This window comes from Phoca vitulina, unplaced genomic scaffold, assembly GCF_004348235.1.
Source record: "Phoca vitulina isolate PV1807 unplaced genomic scaffold, GSC_HSeal_1.0 scaffold8, whole genome shotgun sequence".
NCBI lineage: Eukaryota > Metazoa > Chordata > Mammalia > Carnivora > Phocidae > Phoca > Phoca vitulina.
The window spans coordinates 44,879,010-44,904,646 of NW_022589711.1; the positions used below are offsets into that span (position 1 = coordinate 44,879,010).

The window sequence follows — 25,637 nt, forward strand, 5'->3', positions numbered from 1 at the left end:
AAAACACCCCCAAAAGCTAAGTTTCAAAGAGCCTCCTGATAAAGGGCAATGATGGGGCCTTAGGAGCACTTCACCCCCAGCCCTGCCCAGGCCTTAGTGAGCATGTCGCGTGTCCACCTGGCTGACATGTGCTCTCCCGGCCCATCTCAGGGCTGCTGGTGGAAGCCAGGCCAGCGGGAAGTTGCGTTGCGTGTACAGTTGGGGTCAGCCCGCCTGCATCCCTGTCCCAGCAGTGCAAGCAGGTACTGGCTGGCTGTTTACACTTCCTCCCTGGGAACGTCGCCCCTTGCAGCCTGACACAGTGCAGAGTGGTTTGAGCAGTGGTTTGTGGTTGATGCATCTCAACGTGCAGAGTGTATATCCCCTGTGATGAATCTGGTACATTATCCAAAAGCAATATGTTTGTCTGTGTTCTTTCTTGTAGTCTTAGGTTGTGAGCAACCCATTGTAGGAGCTGATGCTTGCAGGGTCTGGGGCCTGGAGCTTGTCCGTAGTGTCCCTCCCTTTCCCTTCCCTCGTAACTCCTGCTCTTCCCTCCCTGAACCAGAAGGATCTTGTTCATCACTTCCCTCCTCCCCCACCCCTGCCCCACTCTGTGGGCATGGAGTAAGGGCTTAATGGATGAGAAACAAACCAATGAAGTTGTTTAGAGCTAAGTTAGAGAAAGAGAACTAGGAAACAGATAGCAGCTTTTGTTTTCCCCATCGGTCATTGTTATTAATAAATATTTTGAAAGCCACCCCGCTCCGTGCAGAGCCCTCTCGAGGGGGCTCTGATTTCAAACTTAGCAAACGGAGACGTCTAAGGCTTCCGCTGGTGGGTGTCTGCTTGTGAGGAACCCTGCAGTCTCTGATGAGGTGCCTGCCAGCCCCCTCACTGTGCATGTGTGTGTGTGCGCGCGCGCGCGTGTGTGGGCTTATTTCTGCTCAACTGACAGTGACAGGGATCAGGGCAAAAGCATGCAGTGAAGCTTCCTGTTATAGCTCCCATTGAGTCATCTCTTTACACAGTCCCTCCGTATCCAGGAGCATGGTCTGTCACCTGGGAAGGGATGGACTGCCTGTGGTTTTTGAGAGAATTCGGAACCCAGGAGGGGACAGCTGGGAGCAGAGAGCTCTTGGCTGCCTCCCTGTGCAGCTCATGCTAGAGTGCTCCAGAGAACCCACAGTGCTTGTGAAACCACTTCTGTGGTGTTTGAGTGACCCAAACGTCAGGAGGCCAGAGGCTGGCAGTGCTGTCCTAGGTTTCCCAAGTGCATAAAAGGTGAATTCTGGAAATCACAGCAATATGACAGGTTTCCATCCCAAACCAAACAGGGAGAGTTTTAGAAACAGACCACATTGGAGACTTAGAAAAACAAGTTGGGATCTATCAACAGAGAAGACCATAGTTTCTATGAAGGATGAAGGATCCCTGGATGTACTTGGTTCGTTTCTTGTGCAGATTAGATTACTGGGTTGATGAATTAGCATGTCTTTGTTTTATCAAAAGCCAGTCTCCGCTTTCCTGACTGTGATGGGGGAAAAGGGGTGGGATGGGGCCAGCCTGACTGGAGCACCTTCTTGGTGCTGAATGACTATGAATGACTATGAGTCCAGCTTGGTTCAGTCTGGAGGGTGGTACTTGTTTTTTATTCAGCAGTTTTGTTAAAACTATAAAAAACAAGGCGTACTTCTAAATCTGCAAAGGTTAGAGCTGGAAAAAGGATAGCTAGCTAAAATATCGAACAATTGCATTTAAGGTTTTTGAAGATGCCAACAGACTGAAATAGTAAGGCTCAAACTGAAAAGCTGAATTTATTTTTATGACTTTCTGGTAATTAAAGAGGAATGCATGTACATTTTATAAAGGGATAATACGGGAAAATATAGAGAAGAAAATTCACATTTGTGATACTGACTCCCAGAGAGAGCCACAGTCCCTCTTTACACTGTTATTTCTATGCACAGAGTATATGCTCAATGTCTGTTCCTTCCCGGGTTCTGCTGTGAAAGGCCAGGAAGAAAAAGGGTCTTCATCTTTCCACCTGACTGGTGCCTGCCCCGGGGTGGGTGCTTCCTGGCATGTGTAGGTTCCAGAGGCAAATTATTTGGTTCTGTGCCTAGAACTTTCATCGGGCGCCTCTGGAGCTACACTCCTGGGTTCTTGGCAGGAAAGGCACCCGTGCCCCTCATTGTTGCATATCATCCACTGTCCAGTGGTCTGCTTCTTTACCCTCTTTTCCAGTTTTCCTGCCACTTCCTTCCCACCTCAGCCTCATCACCTTCTCTCGCTTCCCCTTCACTTCTAGCTGGAGTGGATTAGAAACCTCACACAGATCCTTCTGCATCCTCTACATCTGATACCTGAGTCATCACTGAGCAAATAAGCACAAGCCCAGCACACGGTGGGCCCCTCCACGTACATGAGCTCCAGTCCTGGCCCATGAGCAATGCGCTCTGAGAGGAGGGTGTGCACTGCACGGGGCAAGGACAGAGCCTGGGCCTCAGTAGAGCCCTGGGGGCAGCCCTCCATCGCTCAGCACTTCCACCTTTGTCATCCATCTGGCCCCCAGTGCGGAGCCTGGCATGGGTGTGGGAGGCTGCAGCACCAGGCCCAGCTCTGTGGTCCCCAGAGGACAAACATAGTGTCCACAAAGGGTGTGGCAGCAGGACACGGACTCCTGCCGCTCCAAGGGGCCTTTTGTTTCTTTCTGCAGCATCCTGAAGGAGAAAAGTCAGACGATACGTTGTCATTCATCTTCTTGTCACTGTGTGCTTTGCTGCAAGAACACCCACCTGCTCCTCCTTCTCCATGTACCTCCATGAGGCCAGGGGAGGACACAGTGGTGTAATAACACTGTCTGAGAGAGCATCACTCCCGTGGGGACGGCAGAAAAAACATGGGGGCTCCCAGGGAGGGTGTCCCTGAGGAGCAGCTTGTCTCTCCCATGCGCCCCTGCCCCATCCACCCCCTTTCCTTGCCAGTAGGCCCAGATGTTTTCTTTCTTTCATTCTTTCTTTTTTTTTTAAGGTTTTATTTATTTGAGAGAGAGAGAGAGCACAAGCAGGGGAAGGGCAGAGGGAGAGGGAGAAGCCGACTCCTCATTGAACAGGGAGCCCGATGTGGAGCTCGATCCCAGGACCCCAAGATCATGACCTGAGCTGAAGGCAGATGCTCAACTGACTGAGCCACCCAAGTGCCCCCCAAATGTTTTCTTAGAAGTGTGTGCTGGAGGCTGCTGGGCCTGGCCTGCCTTCCAGGAACTGGGCTGTCTCTTTGGATTTGGTGGCAGATCCCTGTCAGACTCCAGATTTTCTGCTTCTTAGTTTCTGTCTTATTCTCAAGTAATATGACCTTGGTGAAAATCTGGAAAGTACAGAGAAGTATAAATGACATTGGGAAAAAAAACTAGCTATAATCCTATTATCCACAAGCAACCATTTTTCACTTGGTTTCTAGTTTCTTTTCTTCCCCCTTGTTTTTAATTTTTTTTAATTAACATATAGGTAATTGACTTATTTTTCTTACATGTGTAGATTTGTGTAACCATCATGCCATCAAACTCCTTCGTGCTATCACTTTTATTTTTTAATTGCACAAATAAAGTAAGGATAATATTTACAGCATTTTTGTTGCTGGCCATGCGAGGTTCAAGGGAGACATAAGACTGTAGTGCACACAGTGAAAGCCCGGCTCCCCACCCTGTCCCCTGACCAGAGTTGACCATTGCTACCAGTCACTACATCCTTCTCCTTCTGTGCTTCTACCCAAATAACAGTGTTTTTCTTTCTGTTTTTTATGTAAATAGGATCATTTCCTGTCTTTTTTTTCTGTGGCTTGCTTCTTTTCACTCACCAGTGGGTCTTGAAGATGTTATTGTGTACATGTAGATGTTGGTGTATAAATCTACGGGATCTTTCTAACCATTGAATAGTATTTAATAATTGAGATGGAGATTTTAAATCGTTCCCTGTTGATAGACATTTGCTGCCAGCCTTTGGTTATTCAAACAACGCAGTGAACATTTGTAAACTATGTATTTGGGAACATGTCTAAGTATTTATGACTAACTCCTGAAACTGCAGTTCTGGGCCACCGGATAAGTGTGTTTGAGCTTTGATAGATACTGCCAGCTTCCCTCTAGAAAGGTTCCACCACCCCTGGCGGTGTGTGATAGAGCCCGCACCCCAGCGCTGTGTGACAGGGCCCGCACCCCAGCCGTGTGTGACAGGGCCCGCACCCCGGCCGTGTGTGACAGCCCGCACCCCGGTGCTGTGTGACAGGGCCCGCACCCCAGCCATGTGTGACAGGGTCTGAATCCTAGCCAGCTGTGGACACTGTCCGCCTCTTATGTTCCTGCCAAACTGGGCAAAAAGGCAGCTTGTCCACAGCTCCCTGGCCTCCAGAGAAATCGAGTGTCCTTTCATGTGCTAGTCAGCCTTCCGTATTTCTTCTGTGAACCACCTATTCGTATCCTTTGCCCATTTTTCTACTGGGTTGTCTTTTTCTCCTTGAGCTGGTACTCTGTACTTATGGGTAGTAATCTTCATCTGTTTCTGTGTTCCAGATGTTCTCTTTGTAGCCTGTGGCCAGCTTTAACTTTCTTTATGGTGCCTTTCATGCACAAAAGCTTTGCATTTTGTGTGGCCAAATACTAAGTAGAATATTTATGGGGCACTTACTATGAATTAGGCATTCCTTCTAAGCACTTTCCATATACTAACTCATTTAATAGTCACAACAAATCTTATGAGGTAGATATCATGATTATCCCCAGTTTACAGGTTAGGAAAGAAAGGCACCAAAAGGTCGAGAAACTGGCCAAAGGTCACTAAGCCAAAAAGGTGGTGCCAGGTTTAAAACCTGCATGCCTGAGCCTTCTGTAAGCCTGCCTTTCCCCACCCCGACTCCTGCAATTCATGCTTGCTTGGGAAATCCATCCCTCGGATGTAAAACGAGTGCTCTGTATTTTGTTATAATATGTTTGTTTTTTTCATCTCATTCTTTAATTCATCTGGATTCTTCATTCCACTGTGCCAGATGGGAGGAAAGATTTCATTTTATTTCTCTAAGTCCTTTTTTTCCATCCATGTTTTTCCTTTACATTTTTCTTAAGATTATCTTGTATTTTCTTACGTTATTAAAAATGCTTTTCTGTACATGCTTTTTGTGGTCACATAATATTCCATTGTATAATGGCACCATAAATTACTTAACCAGCACCATAATGTTGAAGGTTCGAGTTGTTTACCGTATTTCTGCATTATAAATCACACTGCAGAGAACAGTTTTATGCATAAATATTTGTCCACACGTCAGATTATTTCCTTAGGATAGAAGCCTGGACGAAAAAATTTAAAATCTTGTTATCTACATTTTCCACTAATATAAAGGAAGGGAAAAAAAAAAACCACTCTTTTTGCACAAGAAGAGGGCCATGTGATGGATGGAGGCATCCATCAGTGTGTGAGTCTGCCCCAGGGTATCTGTGAGTGTCTACGAGTCAGCTTTGTTGTGTAGACAGCTGGAAGCCTTGAAAGAGCCCTGAGGTGTCTGGGGGCTCATCACAATGTTAAAACATGAGTGTTTCTGCTAGCATCTGTAGGAGCCCCACTTGCCTCACATGCCCTCAGCCATGTTCCAGGCAAGGTAGCAGGAATATGGATAGGAAAATCCAGGCTCCTATAGAGCCTCAGCTTCAAGGGAACTTTCCAGATTAATCTTGGTCCCCTGGAAAACTCTGGTTCCAGGATCCAGGAAAGTCTCCATAGCTGGTCTGTAATAAACTCATAGGTGTAATTAAAGTTCATGTAATCCAGAGGAATCGGAAAGCTTGGGGTTGACGGGAGGCTAACATTCCCATAGCCGGGAAGGAGTGTGCTCGAAGGGTTGACATGCAGCCTCTGTGCCAGGTCATGAAAATCAGCGTATGCGCACTTACACAGATGATAAAAACCCAACAAGGAAGTTTGGCACTAAAACTTAATGGCCTATCAAATCACAATCAGGACATTAAAACGCAGTGGGCTGGAGTCCTGCTCCTGCGTTATAACCTCTTCTGGCTGTCCCGCAGCCCACGCCGCCAGGACATCCTGAAGGCCAGGCCCAGGGTTCTGGGGCTGGGGTCAAGGCAGGCACTACCCATGACCCACGGGTCTCCAGAATAGGTGGGTACCAGCAAAGGAGATGTTTGCTTGGCCAGACCTTTCTCCTCTTTGGGGCCTGGCCAGTCTCCTTGTCATAAACTCTCTTTACAGAAGTTTATTGCTTAGCCTTCCTATCTTGTTCAGGGAGCAGAGGGAATTGATGCTAGAAGCAAAAGCCAAGACCACTTTAGGGTATGAATGAGAGGCTGTAGAACAACATCCATAGATGTTGGGGATTTCCAGAGATGTATTCCAGACCTTGTAAGGAGCAGGAGAAGTGTATAAATGGTGGTGGGGAGGTGAGGATACATGCATAGCGACTGGCTTGGCTGCTAGTGATGCTAGATAGAGGTGTTTAGTCAAACTAGCAACTATTCAGGTACAAGCATGACTCTTGCCCCCAAAGAATTTAGTCCAGTTAAACCTTTTGTGCTCAGGTGTAAACCTGAACAATATACCATAAGGTTAATTCATCCACAAAGTATGTGGACTCATCCTCAGTACTAGGGATGTGATGGTGAGCTAGACAGACAGCCAAGCCTGTAAGGAGCTTACACTCCAGTTGGGAGGGACAGGTTCAAATAAGCAGATTACCCCAACTGTTTTGAGTACGGTTGAGAAAATAAACCAGATATTGGAAGAGAGCACGATGTGTGAGGCTCCTTTGGGTCAGATGGTCAGAGGATTTCTCTGTGGAAGTGAAATTTGAGCTAAAGACTGAATGATGCGAAGTGGTCAGCCATGCACAGACCTGGGGGAAAGATCGTGTTCCAGGTAACTGCACGTGACGAGCCCTGAGGTAGAAATGAGCTTGGTCTGATAGAACAGAAAGAAGGCCACGGGCTGCGGAGTGGAGGACAGGTAGGAGAGTCAGATGGTGTGCGGCTTATGGCCATGGTAGAATTTGGATTTTAATCTACCTGTGATGGGAAGCCCTTGCAGAATTTTAACCGAGGGAGTTTGATCTGATTTATGTCTTTGAAAAGATGTCCTGGCTGCTCTTAAATATCAGAAGACAGCAATAGAACAGTCACAAGGCAGTCCAAAATTAAATGCCATGGAAACGTATGAATAAGAAGTACTTTGTGAGTAGAAGAAGAGTGGATGGTTGGGTGGGAACGAATGGACGACTCGAAGCAGGGGCTGGAGCTTGGTAGGCACTGTGTGGAGATGCCTGGTCCATCGGGGCCGCTGCTGTGGTGAGAGGAGTGGGGGCTGGTGGACAGGAGAACTTTGGAGAAAAGGTGGGCTTGTGTGGACACAGTGATGGGAACTCCAGCCAGAAGATCCAGCTTAATCCCATATTGGGGCCCCAGGTTTATCACTTCAGCTCCCGGAGCCACCATTTCTGGCTCTAACGAGCTTTGTCTTATCTGTCTCATTGCGCTGCCAAAGAAAGTGTGTGGAAGCCCAGTACAGAGGGCAAATTCTTTATTTGAAGGAGAGCCCTGGGAGACAGGGTTAGAAGTTCAGGAGAGAGGCGTGAGTGCAAGCTCAAGAGTCTGGACGTTTCCTGGCATATCTTCTATCTCTCCCTCCTATGTCCATGACAGACCCTTCCTCCCAGTGAGCCAGTTCTCAAGCTCAGAGTCCATCTCAGGCCCACCAGTCAGAGAAGCTGGCCGGTGATATGGAGTCAATTTACCACCTCGCAGGGCAGTGGCATCAAAGGGCCAGAACCTCATAAAGGTTTGAAGGTGAATTTTCTCATCTTCAGGGCTCCTGCAATATTGACAGGGATATTTTGGAAAGAAATGGTGGTTTTCTGTCAGTGGCAATGTCTGGCTTTTCTTCTCCTTCCCCCACCCCCACTCCATCCCGCTCCATCCCACTGCCCACCTTGACCGTGGGCCCTGCTGGCACTGGCCTGACCGCAGCATTCATATCCTGTTTAGGGGAGAGGGTGGTGAGGGGTGCATTGCCCTGCCTCTCCTGCCTTCTTTGGAGGCCAGTTGGAGCCTTGAGCCCAGGTCCTTTTAGGCCTGCCCTGGTGTTCTCCCTTCTGCCTCCTGGGCTGAGTGGGTCTGACTCAGGCCACTCACTTCCTCCTCTGCAGGGCAGGCTGAATTCTTGGGTGACAGAGCAGTATCAGGAGTGACCTTCCTTTTCTCAACTTGTCTTCATGTAAGGTGAGCCTCCACCACCCCAGTCAGGGAAGGCCACCCTGGCATCAGGAGAATGGGGTGGTTGGCATCTTGGGACAGGTTGTAAGGAGCTGTCAGCCTGGAGGTAGGCCTGGGGGTGGGGAGAGGGGAATCCCCTTTAAGAGTTCTAGAAGCCCTTCATCCCAACCGTAAGCTCCCAAAGAATGACTTATTCCTTTTATTTTAGTGAGAACCAAAAAAAAAAAAAAAAAAAAGTTCATTTTAATATATTCCATATTATGTCAGTAGAATCTTCCTGAGAATATCTCATTACATGGATCGGTGTGAAAGGGTACCCAAGCCTGGACACCCGTGGGGACAACTCTGTGCTCTTCTGCCCCACCTCTCACGGGAAAGTGAATGCCTCAGAGTCGGGCCTCGTCTGCCTTGGCTTTTAACCTGGGGTCTGTGAGCCAGTCGGGGGATCGGATCCCTATGAGGTGATACATTAATTTGGACTATATAGGCATCAGTATGGGAGAAGGGAAGAAGAAGCTTTATTAAATTCTCAAGAGTGTCAGTGACCCAAGAAGGCCCAGGGCCCCAACCTGAGCCAAGGAAGACATCCTCCCTTTTGCTGCTGTGGGTGACTGTGGTGTGCAGGGAGTGTGGGGAGAGGCCAACGTGGTGGACTGCGGGCTGCGTGTTTTCCATCTGGGCGATGGTTCAGTGAAGTAGAAATAGCACTCATGCTCTAATGCTTCAGGCACATTCTGTTAAATGGGCTTTTGTGGTTGTTCCTGAGAATCTGCAAGGCATCTTTGTTTGAAATTGTTTCTTTGGGGAAAACACATTTTCAGTTCCAAACAACCAACTTACCAAAACAAAACAAAAAACCTTTGTAACCTGATGGCTTAGAAAGTTAACAAATGGGTTGTGATAGCCCTAAATGTTTCTTTCTAGAAAGTGACATTCTTAATGTTTCAGTGTCACGACAACCTTGATACCCCTATGGTTCATGGGGTCCCGAGTGGGCTCTAGTCAGACCATGAGCCCATAGGTGTCCCTCATCCTTGGGCCCATTTGAGAAGGACCAGCATGCCAGTGCAGCTGAGAATCGTAGCTGCTCCCTGGGCTGGATGCCATCAGGGGCTATTGCATCCGCTGATCATCTCATGACTCCCGAGTGCTCCGTGCAGAGGAGGAGCTCGGCAGCTCTCTGCCCTCGGAACTGGATGATCACTGACGGTTTCTACTATCAGTGTGTGGGGTGTACAGCATAGCCGCTGTGGAGCCCCTTGTCCCTAGAAGGGACGGGTGCGCAGGGACGGAGGAAGCTGGGGACGGGCAGGAGTGGAAGGCACGTTTGTGTCCCGGTGCCACCTGGGGCTGAGCTCTGCGGGAAGACCTGGAGGAGACAGGCATTTTTGCCCCAGCCACGTGCTCCGATGGAAGCAGGAGAGCCCTTCCCGTGGCTCAGTGGCTTCTGCAGGCTGTCGGAGGTCCCCCCTGCTAATACTGGAGTGTCTGTCTGCCTCCCATTTTCCCAAGTCAGTTATGAGAATCGCGGTGCTGTCGGGCTGCCACACAGCAGCACCCATCATGAGAAGGCCAGGTTTGCCCTCGCCTGCTGCTTGGCCTGCTTCCTGCCTGGAAGGGTGAACCTGGCTGTGTGGGGGCCGGAGCCGGTCTGGACCTCCTCGCTTCACGGCCCCGGCAGCATTGGAAGCCAGGAAGTACTCTCTCTGAAAACGAAAGCCATGTACAAATGTCCTGATAGCACCTATCAAAGTGCTTGTTTGCTTTTTAATGTATCACATTTTATTATTCACGACGTTACTGCATTTGCGTGCCGGTAAGGAGAGGGCAGAGCAGTCTTTATACCAAGAAAAAGGCATTTGAAAATGACGAGCCAGATCCCCGTGCCTCTCAGATCATACGTCCTCCCATGTGGGGACATTTGGAATGTATTCTTGCTTCTGTGAATGTTTATTCCCAATTCAAGGCGCAGACCCCCTTCTGCCCTGGAGGGGGGGATGACGGGTAGTGGCACGGTGCTGGGAAGCACATACAGACTGTGGCCGTGGCCTCCAGCCACATTGCTTGGGTTCTCAGCCCCGCTCTGTGGCCTGTGGCTGTGTGCGTAACCTTGGCCAGTCGCCCACCTTCTTGGTGCCTTAGTTTTCTCATCTGTAAAATGGAGATAACGTCAGCTTATACCTTGTAGGGCTGTCGTGAGGCTATAAAGCGTTTAGAGCAGTGCCTCGCACACAGGACCTACACACACATGCACACACACACACACGTTGCCAGTATTTTTTATGTAGTTACTTCATTTTTGCCTCTCGCACTCCTTCCCCCTCCCCCACTGAGTGGATTAGGGAAAAGATTTCTTTCCTCTGTGCTGGCGCTTTTTTTCTCTCAGGTAGCCCTGGTGTCTGGGAATAGGGCGCAGCTGTCTTACAGAGGCAGGCGACATCACTGGAGCCTCCATGCTATGGGAGTGGTTTCTCTTGATTTCTTCCCACAGGGTGTGGACACTGTAAGAAAATGAAGCCAGAGTTTGAGAATGCAGCGGAAGTCCTCCATGGAGAAGCGGACGTAAGCTTCCTTTCCTTAATCTCCCCCCACCATTTTCCTCTAAAGACTCAATGACATGGATCCTCACAGTGACTTTCCCCTGCAAGCTCCCGGAGGCCTGCAGTATTTCATTGTCCCCAAGTACACATGTCTTAGATCGGCGGGGTCCCTAACATGGAGGGAGGGGTGCAGAGAGACTCTAGGGTCATATTCCCACACTGTCCATGTGGCCTCTGCCAGGTCCTGGCCCTGGGGTGAAGCCCCAAAGTTCAGCCTCTTTTCTCTGGGACCATGGCTATTGGCAAGAGTCATCGTCTACACAACCTGATTGGTGGGGTGGATTTAAATGTCTCGTTTCAGCCCACAAATGAGAAACCATGGACATTCCAGTGGACACATCCTGGGGATATATCTGAGCCCAGGGGGCCAGCCACCCCCAGTGAAATGCTGGCAGGTCCTGGGTGGGTGGGGGTGGCGTCCGGGCTCCTCCTCTGCCAGCACCGCGTCTGAGGCTGTCGTGCATGGTTGGCCCCTCCCCCGTCCCAGAGCTCTGGTGTCCTTGCAGCCGTCGATGCCACCGTCAACAAGGCCCTGGCAGAGAGATTCCACATCTCCGAGTTCCCTACATTGAAGTACTTTAAGAACGGAGAGAAATCCGCAGTGCCTGCGCTCAGAACAAAGAAGAACTTTATTGAGTGGATGCGAAAGTAAGTGTGGTGGTCTCAGCACATCCTGACTCCTGGCCGCCGGCCCCTGGAGCTGGCCTGGAGGACCCAGAGTAACGCTTAGGGGCTGCTGACCTTGGCTCAGGGCCACGGGAGCCAAGGTGGACTTGACTTCCCCAATCCTAGAGCCACCTCTGGTGTGCTGGCCACATGTCCCCATCCAGCAGGTCACTGGCAGCCTCCCTGGATGCAGTGTCACCGGCACCAGGGGCAGCGGGTGGTATCGAGGTGCTTGTTTAAAGTGCAGATTCTGGGGCGGCTGTCCCTGAGGCTTTGATTCGGGAGGTGGGAGTGGAACCCTCAGCCGTAGTGTTTTGAGAAATACCTGCTTATAGAATGGAAGCAAAGTTACCACTAGGTTCAGGAGAGACTCCTGGGAAGAGGTGAGGGCACTGGCAGGGTCCTGGTCTCAGCTCCTCCCACTTTGTCCTGCTCATCACTGGGAGCATGTTCAGTGGTTTGCTTCCAGAAGAGACAAGGTACTCACCCTTTTGGGCCTCTTGGTGTCAGAAGCAGGTTGCTATTCACACCTGCCTCTCTAGCCTCCCTCTGGTGCCAGGGCTGGTACACTGGGAGGATTAGCCGGGTGGGGGTTCAGGCAAGTCCTTGGTGCTTGCACTTGTGGTTAGAGAGCCCAGGGAATCCAGAGCGGCCTGGATGCAGGTAGTGAGTGAGCACCGAGGATCTGTGTCCCTTCTGTGCATCGTCCCTGCTGCTGAGCGCCTGAAAAGCACTTAGGGTAAAAGCATGGGTATTGGAGTCTGAGAACCCTGCACTCAGATGGTGACCCTGGGCCATTTACTTGACCCCACTACGCCCCAGTTTCCCATCTGGAAAATGGAGACAGCACTTTCCCAAAGGCTTGTCTAGAGAATTAAATTAGACTACTGTGCTTATCACGGTGTGTAGCGTGGCAGTACTCAGAGAGAGGAAGCTGTTTTTATTGTTGACATCAGCTGTTATGTGGGGCTGTAACTGACAGCATCGCCCCATAAGTGGTGATACCTTCCCAGGCTTTGCCAGTTACTTTTTTATCTGCTGCCCATTTCATGCTCAGATCCTATGAGGTCAGAGTTTTTTGTTTCTGTTTTTTTTTTTTAAGATTTATTTATTTGAGAGAGAAAGAGAGTGTGCGTGAGTGGGGGGAGGGGCAGAGGGAGAGAATCTCAAGCAGACTCCCCGCTGAGCTCAGAGCCCGACATGATGTGGGGCTCGACCCCACTCGAGATCATGGCCTGAGCCGAAACCAAGAGTCAGAAGCTCAACCAGCTGAGCCTTGCAGGCGCCCCCAGGTCAGAGTTTTTATTCCTGTTTCCTTGATGAAGGAACTGAAGCTCAGAGAGGTTAGGGGCCTTGCCTAGACACAAACAGTAGCTCTTTTGGGAGCTTGGAAAGAATCCTCAGGCAGAGCATGAACGGCAGATAGCTCCGAGATGGAGGACCTTGTCACCCAGGAGTAGGGTGAGCAGTGTTGGGTGAGGCCGGTGGCGTTTCCAGGCTTGTGCACAAGTGGGGTGCTATGGGTGACTGAGACACGCTCGCCAGCAGGCCGGCCTGGGGAGGCAGGGGCCCGGGCAGAGGAGCTTCTGTCCCTGTGGCAAGATGATAGCTGACACCTGGAGGGCTGTCCTGCCCTAGAAGGGGCTCGGGTCTTCCACACTTTCACAAAATGGCTTCCTGATAGGCTCCTCAGAGGGAATCAGAATATCTTCATGGATGGTACAGATTTGTTCATGTTTAAACTCAGCTTTTGAATTGCATTTTAGAAAGGATGCGAAGTGACTTCTTCCTGAGTGCTCCTCTGGGTGAGGGTGGAAGTGCTTGCCCTTACGCAAGCCTCTCCTTATGACTGTCTCCCTTCCCCCACACCGCAGCCCTGAGGCCCCGCCACCCCCAGAGCCCACCTGGGAAGAACAGCAGACCAGCGTGTTGCACCTGGCAGGGGACAACTTCCGGGAGACCCTGAAGAAGAAGAAGCACACCTTGGTCATGTTCTATGCCCCTTGTAAGTAGCTGGGTGTGAGGCCAAGGGGCGGGCCAGACTAGACCAAGAAGATCCTCCCCAGGGGCCAGGGCAACCACAGGTGGACTCTGGGCTCCTCTGTACTGTGAACAGGGCTCCCCGGTCTCATTCCAGGCTGAAGCCCTTCAAAATCCAGGGCCTCCTTCTGTCAGCTCTGTCAGGGTCTCTCCCTCTTTCTGGGGAGCCTTTCTCCCATCACTCCTAAAGTCCTCTGCTTCTGTTTGTGGCAGGAACCTGCCATAAAATTATTCGGTCTCCTCCTGTCCCTGGAATCTTCTAGGCTGCCTGCCTCCCACCTGCCACTTCCTTCCACCCCTTGGCTCCCTCCACCCCACTGGGCACTGACTTTACCTTCAAACCTTGGAATTTAGCTGACCCATCTTGGCCTCTGCTTTCCTTATCTTCCTAAGCACCCCCAGCCCAGCCCCCTCCCTGACCTTCCCACGTGGCTTTGACGCCATCGGGTTTGAGGCTGTGGGAAAAGCACACCACATTGTTCTGAGCTAGCTTCCCCTCGATCCCCATTTTTTATCAGAGTTTAAGTTGAGGAAGTGACACAAGTGTTTGTGACCTTCAGATTTTGTGCGTTCCACTTTGAAGTTCATTGATACTTGAAGGGAAGGCTCTTGAATTTCCCACTCTTCTGTTGCCCTTGTCTCTCTCCCCCAGGTTACAGCTCAGCTTAATGGAGTGGGGATAATAAAGCTTCGTGACACAGAGAAGCCAGGCAACTCAATCTAGTCATAAACCCGCTTGCTTGTAGCCAGCCCTCCTGTTGGCTCCCCTCCTGCCTCACTTTTCGAGTGTCAATAATCTGTAATGTCTCTCCTCCCTCTCACTTTCTGGGAGGGGTTGCCTCCCGCCTGCCTTTCCCAGCCTCAGACCTCCACCTTCAGGCAGCCAATGTGTCCCTCTCTTTTTGCCTTTCCTTCTGCAAGTGGGAGTGGGACTTGGGCTCTTTCTTGCTGAGCTTCTCGCTGTCCTCATCTGTCCTTAGGACATGCCTGGAAGGCTGAGTAGATTTTAAGAAGTTGTCTTCCATCTGGGCAGAATGGGGTGTGCAGGACCGAGAGCAGAGATTGTGTGACCTACCCGAGGCCTTAGAGCAATGTATGACAGAGCCCTCCCTGCAGCCTGGGCTGGTGCTCTTTCTGTCACAGACGTCATTCAGAGAGGAGGAGCTTTCTCAGCAGCAGTGAAAGCCTGGCCACAGAAGTCAGGGTCCTTGATCGGCTACTGGGTGGACTTTAGTACATCCAGACTAAATACTTTGCCCCAGAAATGCTCCCATCTTTTCCCCAGACCTCTGGGGTCAGGACTCCTACCCCCTGGGCTGCTAAGGACCCCCCTCACAGAACCACTGTGTGCTGGGTGGTATCTGGGGCCCAGGATACAAGGGAAGGAGGCATGGTCCCTGCTTGGCCTCAAGGGCCTCATAGTCTACTCTGGCAAGAAGCAGCTCGAGACAGCCCATTCAGGGCCACTCCACTGAGCGACTCAGCTTCTGTCAAAGGGCCTGGCACCTAGAGTTTTCCTTTTCCTCTACTGCATGTTCCTGTCCCTGAACTCTGCTCCAGATTCCCAAGACATGCTCATCAGGGAGGTGGATCTTTCCAAAAACAAGTCTTTTAAAATTTTTCAATTATAAAAATAACATATATATTTATTTATAATATATATGGTATATATCTCTTTATGCTTATTTATATATAAAGAACCTAATACTACAGGAAGGTCGTACCCCTGATAAAGGTAGGTATAAAGTAAAAGCAAAAGCCAACCCCCATTGCCTTCCCCAATCTCTACTCCCTCCCACCTCCTGCCTCCCCACCCCACTTCCCACCTCCCCACCATGTCCCTTAACTTCCCAGCACCACCACCCCCCGGCCCCCACCTCCCCCCACCTCCAGCTTCCCCAGTTTCTACATAGATCTTCCTCCAGCTGTTTCATTGTTCTTTCCTGTTCCAAGCCCCCGCTTCACTCTCAGTGGTCTGGTTCCAGTGACTGCCCTTCTTAGGCCGGCTTGCTGAGTCTGTAGCATTGGGATTTTCTGTCCTGTCCTCGGTTTTTGTTTCTGACTCCCCTCTCTGGGAAGCTTCTTTGGTTTCCTGCTGCACAAAGGTGGTGCCTTTTTAAAGAGCCCAAATTAAAAAATCATGCCTCTTTTGGCCCACCTGACACCCCTTGGAAACATCTTCATGCCCTTTCTAAAACAATCTCCCCTCCAGTTATTCATCTGCCTTGCTCTTTCTTTTGGATCATGATAAAATTAGATGTACAGAAGGTGATTAATCTGAGACCTAGATACTTTAAATTGATGGTAATAGGAATTTGCACTAGGCTGACAGTTGCCTTTATACTTTCAGTAAGCAGAGAGCTTAAAAGGAAAAATTAATAGTGATACCAGATTTGGGGGGAGGGGATAACTTATTTCCAGCCAGCCTAATGCTGTTAGTGGACATCCAAGTGCCACTCAGGAGGGACCTCTAGGTGCCGCAGGGGTGGTGCTCTGACAAGCCTTGTCAGCCAGCACATTGTGCCCTCTAAATGTTTTGGAATGTATAAACCATCATTCCTATAGAGTGTGTAACATTTTCATGAATTTGAGCTATCCTTCCCTCTGCTGGGTCAAATTAGTAAAGTGTTTTTATAATTGCCATTGAAGCAGTTAAAAAAAGTCATCTTAGTATCTGCCCCAAGTGAGGCTGTGCTAGGCCCTCTGTGGCATTTCTGTTCTGATAGGACCTGTGACCAGCCCAGCTGTCTTCTCTGCACCTGCAGGGGGTGTGGGGAGAATCCCTTGACTGTCCCTCCCCATCGCTGTCCACACTGTTCCGGGGCCAGCTGGCTACTCGGCCAGCCGCCCATCTCAGGAACTGGCTCAAGTGCTCAATTCACATTAAAGTTGTAGCCTAGCCTTAATTTGGTTTCACACAACTCTTTGAAATGCCAGTCATTATTATCTTATTTTAAAAAGAGAGAAAGCAGATGAGCAAAGCCATTTCTGGTCCCCGTGTAGGCTGGCCCGACTGTTGGCCAGCTCTCCCCGTGGGGCATTTGGCCTCTCCCACCTGTGTTTTGATCAGAATTAATTACCAGTGTCAGGAAATTCCTCCCTCAAAGCAATTCTGTTCTCCTGGCAGTTGTGTTCAGCGTCTGGGGAATGGTTGGAAGAAGGGGGTTTGGGTTTGGATCAGCTAATGCTGAGGGAGGGGCCGAGAAAGGGGGTCTGTCCTATCAGGTGACAGTAGCACCACTGTGACACGCAGGGCCTCTGGAGTTAGGGGTCCTCGTCCGCTGGGATAGGTCTGTTCCCTCAGTCAGGAACCCAGGCCCTGAGAAGCGTCGGGGACTCGCTGTAGCTGATCCTCCTCTCAGCCTGACCTTGGACCTCCCGTCCCTGAATCCAAGGATCAGGTTGATTGTAGAGCCGAGGGTGGAAGGATAGCATGAGGACCAGAAGCTGGGTTTGGCCGCTTGGTCCGGGGTGGGGATTTGCTGGGAATGAAGAATTTAGCAGCAGGACACGAGCAGTAGGGGCTCAGGTGGCATGGTTCCTCCTCCCTCCACCTTTCCCAGTCCCATTCTCTCAGGCCTGAAATGGACAGTGGGTACCGCTGTCCCTAGGGAAGGAGAAGGGGACTCTGTAACCTGCTCAGAGAATCCTGAGCACACATCCTCCTTTTCCAAGCCCAAAGGTCCCCTCTCTACCCTAGCTCCGAGGGCAGCCCTCTGTGGAAGGAGTTTGCAGAACAAGACCACAGCAACCATCTCCTCCACCCCCAGCCTCTTCGGCCGGGTGTATGATGGGAGGATGTGGGGTGGGAGGTCCCGGGCAAGAGCAGACCTGACATTTGCACAGGAACCTCTACAAAGTCCTTGTGCTGACAGCAGACACATGGGGCAGTGTTTGAGTGGCAGGGTTGACACGTGGACCCTGACAGTCTGGCGTGCAAGGGGTGGAGTCAGATGAACCCCCACAGTCTGTTGGGTGAGGGAAGCTCCTGGAAAGGCTTCTCTGTCAGTGCCAGGGAGGGCCCCTGGCTCTGCAGCCTCCCCTGCATGAGCAACATTCGGTCCTTCCCCTCCCCTGCAGGGTGCCCGCACTGTAAGAAGGTCATCCCACACTTTACCGCCACCGCCGACATCTTCAAAGATGACCGAAAGGTAAGGATACCCTTCTTCATCTCTGTCCTGCCTCTGACTTTGCTCTGCCCCACAGCTCTCTACCTCCCTCCCTTCCATTCAGGTCCCCTTCCTGAATAGACTCTGCTGAGATCAGGGAATTCCTGGGAACCAGGACATTCTTTTCATAAGGCAGGACAGGGCAGGCTGAATTTCTGCTGTAAAATCAGTTAAAAGGGATACACTGCACTGTTACAGCCCTTTCTGGGAAGAGGGGGTTGGTAAAGGGGTTATCTATTTATTTTTAGCGCTTGAATCTTTTTGCAGTAGGATTTGTAGTCATGCATTACTTATATAATTGAAAATACAAATAAAGAATGTCCAACAAAAGTCAACCGGAGGCAGCCAAGGTGGAGGAGAACAAGGCTGTCCTGCAGAGCCTCATCCCACCGAAATAAAAGGCTCCTGCTGATGAAGCATAAAGTTAACAAGCTAGGGGCGCCTGGGTGGCTCAGTCGTTAAGCGTCTGCCTTCGGCTCAGGTCATGATCCCAGCGTCCTGGGATCGAGCCCCACATCGGGCTCTCTGCTCCGCGGGAAGCCTGCTTCTCCTTCTCCCACTCCCCCTGCTTGTGTTCCCTCTCTCACTGTGTCTCTCTCTGTCAAATAAATAAATAAAATCTTTAAAAAAAAAAAAAAAAAAAAAACAAGCTAGAACTACAGATTGGATTAAAGTGTGGGGAGAGGGCACCCCCAGGCACCTCCCTAGGCAGCTCCACCAGCCAGGGCAGCGCGGGCTGCTACCAGGTGAGGGCAGTGTGTGACTCCGGGGCCGAGGCGTGGTGTGGCAAGGGCAGACCCTGGAGCTCAGGCCCGGTGCGGCTTGAATGCTGCTGAGCTGGGTGGCTTGGAGAAGTCCTATCGACTCTCCAGGCCTTGAGTTCTCTTCTCGCCAAGGTTGGGGTCCTGCTCTAGATGATCATGAAGACTCTTCCCAGCCTGGGACTCTGTTGTAGGAATGTGTCCCCCAACAGGCCTCAGAAGCATGCTCATACACACCCAGGCCCAAAGTTGCATGCATGTGCACTGGGTGAGATGCTTAGGTGCAGCTGGGGCAGGCTGGACCCACATGCCAGGAGGCGCTGGACTTGGCCCTGGGGGGTTGGCGGTGATGGCATGTGAGCGCTGTACAGGGACAGCAGGTCAGAGGGAGCCGGGCTGGAGCACCGGCACATGTCTGGGGAGGGGGATAAACTCGGGACTCAGACCCCAGGACCCTTCCCTGGGCTCAGGATGTCCCGTTGTCACCCACAAGGTCTGGCTGTGCCCTTGAGGCTCCCTTCACCCCACCAGGAGGGAGTAGAAGGACCAGAAACCTTTTCTCCTTTGCCTGCCCCTTGACCTGTATGGAGAGGGGCATGGCAAGAAGGGGCTTCCTGTCTTCCAGCTCCCTCCCCACCCACTGCCCTCTGCCACCCAGGGCCAGTGCACATGCAGGAGTTCTGGGGAGGTTCGGCCAGTCCCCTAGGACTCCCTCACAGTCTGGGTGTTGCTTGGCGTGGGGAAGCCTTTGCTCCCTGTAGCCAGCACGGGACTGGCAGGCATTCCACATTGACTCCCATCGCCCCACCCCATGAGACGGGAGAGTGGCTGGGGTGTGGGGTCTCCCCGTCCCCTGGCTGTTCAGGTCTGTGTGGCTCCAGGGTCTGTGAAGGGATCACCTCAGTCCAAGCGGGGCCAGGCTGGCTGTGCCCACAGTGAGCAGCCAAGGGCCGGTCCTCCTCTTCCTCTCTACCATCTGCTGATGCACAGGGATGCCATTTCCACAGGGACCCCACTGAGACACTGATAAGCCTTTGCTTAATTGTCTCAACTTGGGCCAGTAACGTTGCTGGCCTTTTCCTGCGCTCATTCCCTCTGTCTGTTATGTCCTCTCTCCTCTCCTTCCAGCTCCCTGTGTTCCAAGCCAGAGATCACCCTCACTCATTTCCAGGAGCACATTAAATCTCTCTGCCCCTCTCTGCCAGGCATTTGGCAGGCCTGGGTTTCCTGGACGTGGCTCTCAGTAACACCAGGGAAGCATTCGCTCTCGGCCTGGGGGACTAAAGTTACTGGTGTCACAATTGCTGGGTGCCATCCTAGAACTGTCACATCAGAGGTCCAGGGATGGTTCTGGGAATCTAATTTTTTTTCTTTTTTCTTTTTTTTAAGAGAGGAAGAGAGGGGCGCCTGGGTGGCTCAGTTGGTTAGGCGACTGCCTTCGGCTCAGGTCATGATCCCGGGGTCCTGGGATCGAGCCCCGCATCGGGCTCTCTGCTCAGCCGGAAGCCTGCTTCTTCCTCTCCCACTCCCCCTGCTTGTGTTCCCTCTCATGCTGTCTCTCTCTCTCTCCCTGTCAATTAAATAAATAAATAAAATCTTTAAAAAAAAAAAAAAGAGAGGAAGAGAGAGCAGGGGAGGGGCAGAAGGAGAGAGAGAATCCTAAGCAGGCTCCATGCTCAGTGCAGAACCTGACGTGGGGCTCGATCTCACGACCCTGAGATCATGACCTGAGCCAAAATCAAGAGTTGGATGCTTAACCGACTGAGCCACCCAGGCACCCCAGGAATTTGTAATTTTTAAGAGCTGCCTCTCGTACTAACCACTGGCTGATGTTTGGGGACTGGTGGCCCATCCCTCTCCTACTCATGAGGGATCAAGGCCCAGAGAGGAGCTATGTCCCTTGCCCAGGGACACGCAGCTGTGGGTCATGGACAGCCAGAACAGTCTCTTGACTCCCAGTTTTTCTGGATACCCTGTGCTGCCACCTCTTAGCTAGAATTGTATTCCCCGCCCCCGCCCGAAGCCAGTGTCTGTTCCTTCCCCAATCAATATGCAGTTGGTTGTTCACTTCCATTTTCATAGCCAAAGTCAATATTAGCTCCTGCAGAGATTTATGTTACTGAATCAATAAAGCCGCATGAGGCAGCTCATATTTTAGCTGGGGAGCCTCCACCCCCTCCCAGGGGTGGAACTTGAGCAGTTGACACACTGGCTGGAGAGAGGGCTGCATGCTGCTCGTGTTAGAACCGATGGCGGTAGGGAAGGGGCCACGGAGGACATGGGCCTGAGGTGGAAGGCTGGCGGGTGCAGGCAGGGGTCAGGGTACCACTGGGCCGGCAAGGTGGGGCTCATCTCTCACTGCACATCCAGGTGTCCCCAGCCTGGGAGTCAGGCTGGCCAGCAAGGTGTGAAGGTCATCCCAGGACAGGCGCCCTGAGGCAGAGGGAGCTGCTGTAACTTTGGCCGTGGTGTGTGTACTCCCTTGCGTTGACGAGGCTGTCTGTCCATCAGAAAGGAAAGCTCCCTGAGGGTAGGGACCTCATTTGTCCTTGAATTCCCTCCAGTCTTGACGCCTGAAGCCTCTGTAAATGCTGACTGAATGAAGAAACAACAGCATTTGATATCTTTCGAAAACTCCGCTCCCACTGGTGCTTGAGAGCATTATGTCACGTTGTCCTCGTAGTAGCGTAACCAACTCGGTATTAGCAATCTCCCATTTTACAGAAGAAGAGATTGAATCTTCGAGAGGTTAAAAGTCTCTCCCAAAGTCGTCCAGCTGGGAAGGGGCTGCTCAGAACCAGATAAACAGGCATTGTCAGAGGTCTCCCAGAAGCAAACTCAGGTTCCGGGACTCGTGTGTAGGGGGTTTATTTGGGAAGCGGCCTCAGGGATAGAGGAAGGGGGAGCAGTCAGGAAAGGAGCCAGAGCAGGTGTATTAATGAGCAGATTGGTGCATGCGTAATTAGGTTCAGTCCCTAGAGACCTCACCACGGACAGAATCGCCTCAGCCAAAGGTCCAGGAGGCCAAGGGACATGTCCTCAGCCCTGTCCGTCACTGGCCTCCCTGGGGGCTCCCTGCAGCCGAGAACTGTGGGTGCCAGTGGCACGTGTTTGGCCAAGGGGTCATGGCAGGGTACCAACCACCGTGGAGCAAATCTAGAAGTGATAGTGCGCACTCAGTGCTGTAGTTCAGTCAGTGTAAATCTGGAGTGGGTGTGGGGGGCAGGCATTTAGACAGGAGAAATGGGGATAGGTGAGAAGAGGTTTATTTGCTGTCTTCTTTCCAGAGTCTAAGCCGCTTCCTTCAGACAGAGCCGCACTCAACTCCTCTGCTCCCATAGAAATGGAGTGTGGAGGAGTCTTTGCAGCCGGAAGTAGCCCTCGGTGTGTATGTGGCTGGCAGCTGGTTTAGGGGATTCAAAATAAGTACACATTTTTAGTTTAGTCAGTTTATAAAACTGTACAGTGTATTTCCCACGGCTCCGGGGCATGTAGACAAATTAAATTCATAATTTAAAGCAGAAGCAGGGAGAGCAGCAGCCTGGAGCAACCCTCACCAAACACTTCCTCAGCGTAGCAGAGGCGCCTTGGCCCCTCACCGAGGGCAGGACGCAGACGGCTGCCCGGTGGGCGCCGTCTCCCCTGGGCTGGGCCCCAAGAGCCGGAACGCTGAGGACAGCCAGAGGAGCACCTGCCTCGTGTTTCTGAATAATTCAGAAGGCGTTTTCGAGGGTGAGCTGGGGTTCTCAGAAGCCTTCAGGGGCCCGCCTGCTGGCCGGGTGGGCCAGGCTCCATGCGGACACCAGCAGACGGCACGTTGAACCCGCCGGAAGGAGACGGCTGCCCCTCCGCTCCGGCCACATGTTGCCTGTGGGAATGCAGGGCAAATGCCATCAAATCTGGCTTTTAAACAGAAGCCAGAGAGCCACACTGCTATATAAAATCTTTGGGCTCTTTTTCGAAGTTGGCAGCTAATTCAGGTTTATTTTATTTTATTTTTTTAAATTCTATGTGGGCCAAATAGAACAGGACTGAGAGCCAGATATGGAATGTGTGCAGCGAGTTTGCAAACTCTGCTCTAAGAAGTCTCATCGTGCAGACGTTCTGTAGCTGAAGTGGGAGGGAAGCGTGAGGGCCGGGCAGGGGCAAGCGTGGCCCGCTGGTGACCAGAGGGCAGGCTGCGCCTCACTCTTCACTGTCAGGCCTGCTGCCGGCACAGCAGTGGCCCCTCTCACCTGGGCACAGGGGCAGTGAGCCGCGAACGTGACTGTCGGTGGCCTGCAGGGCTCTTCTACTTGGAAAGGGGGCGTCCCTCCCCATGTGAATAACCCGTAGCCGTAGAACCATGTGAATTGTGGCTACTTAATGATTCGAAATTTCAGGCATGGTGATCGTTCAGTCGGAATGCCTCATGGGCCCTGGTTCTCATTCCTCTCTCTGGTGCTCGTGTGGGCTGCTCCTCCTGGGCCGGTGCTCCCTGCTCGGGCCTTCATGCACCTGCTGCCTCGTCCTGACGCAGGTTGTAGACCGAATACCGTCTCCTCGGAAAGGCCTCCTTGGCCATAAAGCAGCCCCTCTGGCTATCGTCTTCTTGAATCATCCTCTTTTAATTTCTTCAGAGCATTCACCGGGCTCTAAACAATCTCACTTGTTATGTGTCTACTAACTGCCTTCCTGCAGTAAGAACGGCAGTCACTTAATGGCTGGACTTCTTCAAGGTCACCAGTGTACTCCTAATGTAGCAGCCCTTGGGTAGATGCTTCCTCTTATCAGAATCTGCCCTCCCCTCTTCTGTAATGCTTGTGTTTGGTGCATTGCCATAAAGCGACCTTCTCCCCTCCTTCCCTGCTTTGTGACCCTCAACAGAAAGAAGGTTCCCCAGGTCTGCTTTATACCCTCTTATTTTAAAAGAACAATAAATAGTAAGGGAAAACTACCAGCGTGTGGAATTTGGTAGACGGGCAGGAAGAGGCCAGTGGCCAATTTGGGAACTTCCTTCTGCCCGAAAACTCTGTTTGCTTTCCTCATGCTGAACTCTTGCGGTTCCTGGAATGTGCTCCCCTGGCTGGAACTTCTTTCTCCTCCTCCTCCTCCTTCAGGCCACTGCTCAGATGGCAAACCCTGCAGAGCACCTTTGTGCCCCTCCCTTGGCAACCTGGACCACCTCCATCCCTCACATCTCCTTTTGTGCCTTGGAATTGTGTCTGTCTGACCCCTCTGACCAGACGCTGAGCCCCTACTAGGGACAGAGCTCGTGTCTGGGGCCCATAGGAGTGATTATGATAGCAGCGAACATTTCCTGACTACTAACCACGTGCCAGGTCCTGTGCCAAGTCACCTCCCCTGGATTCTCTCGCTCGGCCTTCATAATATTCTGATCACCTATGTATTGTTATTACCCCCGTTTTACAGATGAGGAAACTGAGGCACCAAGAGGCTAGGTCATTTTCCATAAGTCTTACTATGCTGCCAAGCCAAGATTTGCACTTGGGAAACCTGACTTCAAAGCTCTTGTTCTTAACCTTGGTACTCGACTGCCTCCCCGAACAGATGTTCAGGAAGTGTTAGTTGATAAATGAATGAGTCCCACCATGCCTCACAGAAAGCATCACAAAACCTGCGGTGTTTACAAATGCTCTCAAGTCATCATTTCCTTCATGGCCATTCTACTCTTGATTTTAAAGGGTGGTCTGAGGGCACTGCAAGCTAAGTCCCCTAACCTTACCTGTCTGCCTTGAGAATTGGAAGCAAGCAGCGGCAGTCTTCAATGGAGCTCTGAGCTGGGGAGGCTTTGCTTCAGCTCATCCTCGCTATTGAGAAAAATCAGAGAAAGCACATGGCGTGGGCCTGAAGTGCGGTCTCTGTGCGGAGGGGCTGGGCCTCAGGTCTCACACGGGAGGCCCCCTGCGCTGACCCCGCCTTTCTTCGGGCCCGCAGATTGTCTGTGCTGCTGTGGACTGCGTCAAAGAGAAGAACCAGGACCTGTGTCAGCAGGAGGCCGTCAAGGCCTACCCCACGTTCCACTACTACCACTATGGGAAGTTTGCCGAAAAGTATGACAGTGAGCGGACGGTAAGCTGGGGAGGGGCACCCGCCCTGAGCTCTTTCTGTTGGGCAGGGAGACAGCCACTGAGAAGGACAGCCAACGCCGCAGAAGTCAGCCGTGTGCACACCGCTGGGAAGGCAAGGGCCGCGGGCCTGGCTGGAAGAGTGCCCCCAGAGGTTGTCCCGGAGCCCAGCTCCCAGAGCCTGGCTGGGTTCCGGGGCTTCGGCAAGGGCTCCTCCGTAGCCAAGCAGACCCTCCCCACATGGGCAGCCACCTCCACTGGCCACTTCTCTACGTCCAGCGGAGTGTGCACATGGAGGGTCAGGAAGAGGGGAGAGGGGGAGAGGGTGCACATCTCCATCAGGGTAAAGGCTTTTTTCTCTTTCTCTTTCCCTTCCCGACAGGAACTGGGGTTTACCAATTTTATTCGAACGCTCCGGGAAGGAGACCATGAGAGACTAGGGAAGAAGAAGGAAGAATTGTAATTTCTGCCTCAGAGAAAGCTTTTCCATTACACTGTGAATGATAACCTGTTTTGTTGTTCTTTCTGAATTTCCACGTGTTCTGAAGACAATTTTTTATAGCCGCTTATGGCCATTTTGTACAATTTTGAAATAAAATCAAACCAATTGTTTGGTGGTGTGGGTCGTTTCCACAGAGCCTGTACTAATAGAGAAGGAGAGGTGGATACTCGTGTTGTCCCTTATGCCACGTCCCCTCCTGGGAGGTAGAGAGCCACACGCCAGTGTCCCATCTGCCTGGGAGAGACGCATGAGGGCGGAGAGTAGGCACGAGGAGGGTGGCATGGAACAGTGCCCTTCTCAGCCATTGGAGAGCAGAACGGGGAGATCCGACCGCAGCATATCCTGTTGGAAATGACTGGTTTAGGGAGGAAATATGTTAAGATAATCAGGGAAAACGAGATGCTGAAGCTTACGGTCACCAAGTACTATCTTTTTCTGGATCATTTCAGTTTGAGTTTGGGTGGGTTTTCCTGGAACTCATTTACATGTTTCTCTTTCTTCAACTATTTCTGTCTTCTCTTTTCCTCTCTCCAGTCCCTCCCTGCTCTCCCTTCACAGAAAAGCTGAGTCTCCAGTTCAG

The 25,637-nt window shown here is 51.6% G+C and overlaps 1 protein-coding gene across 1 annotated transcript in view; it reads left to right on the top strand.

Moving 5' to 3' along the window:
- Positions 1–25,172, top strand: part of PDIA5 (protein disulfide isomerase family A member 5) — an 89,298-nt gene extending 64,126 nt beyond the window's left edge. Inside the window, exons 12-17 of the mRNA XM_032406692.1 lie at positions 10,743–10,813; positions 11,339–11,499; positions 13,392–13,522; positions 17,638–17,708; positions 24,425–24,559; positions 24,938–25,172. Of these exons, the coding sequence (XP_032262583.1) occupies positions 10,743–10,813; positions 11,339–11,499; positions 13,392–13,522; positions 17,638–17,708; positions 24,425–24,559; positions 24,938–25,018 (650 nt within the window). The 3' untranslated portion in view covers positions 25,019–25,172. The remainder of the gene's footprint in view (positions 1–10,742; positions 10,814–11,338; positions 11,500–13,391; positions 13,523–17,637; positions 17,709–24,424; positions 24,560–24,937) is intronic.
- The last annotated feature ends 465 nt before the right edge of the window (positions 25,173–25,637 follow it).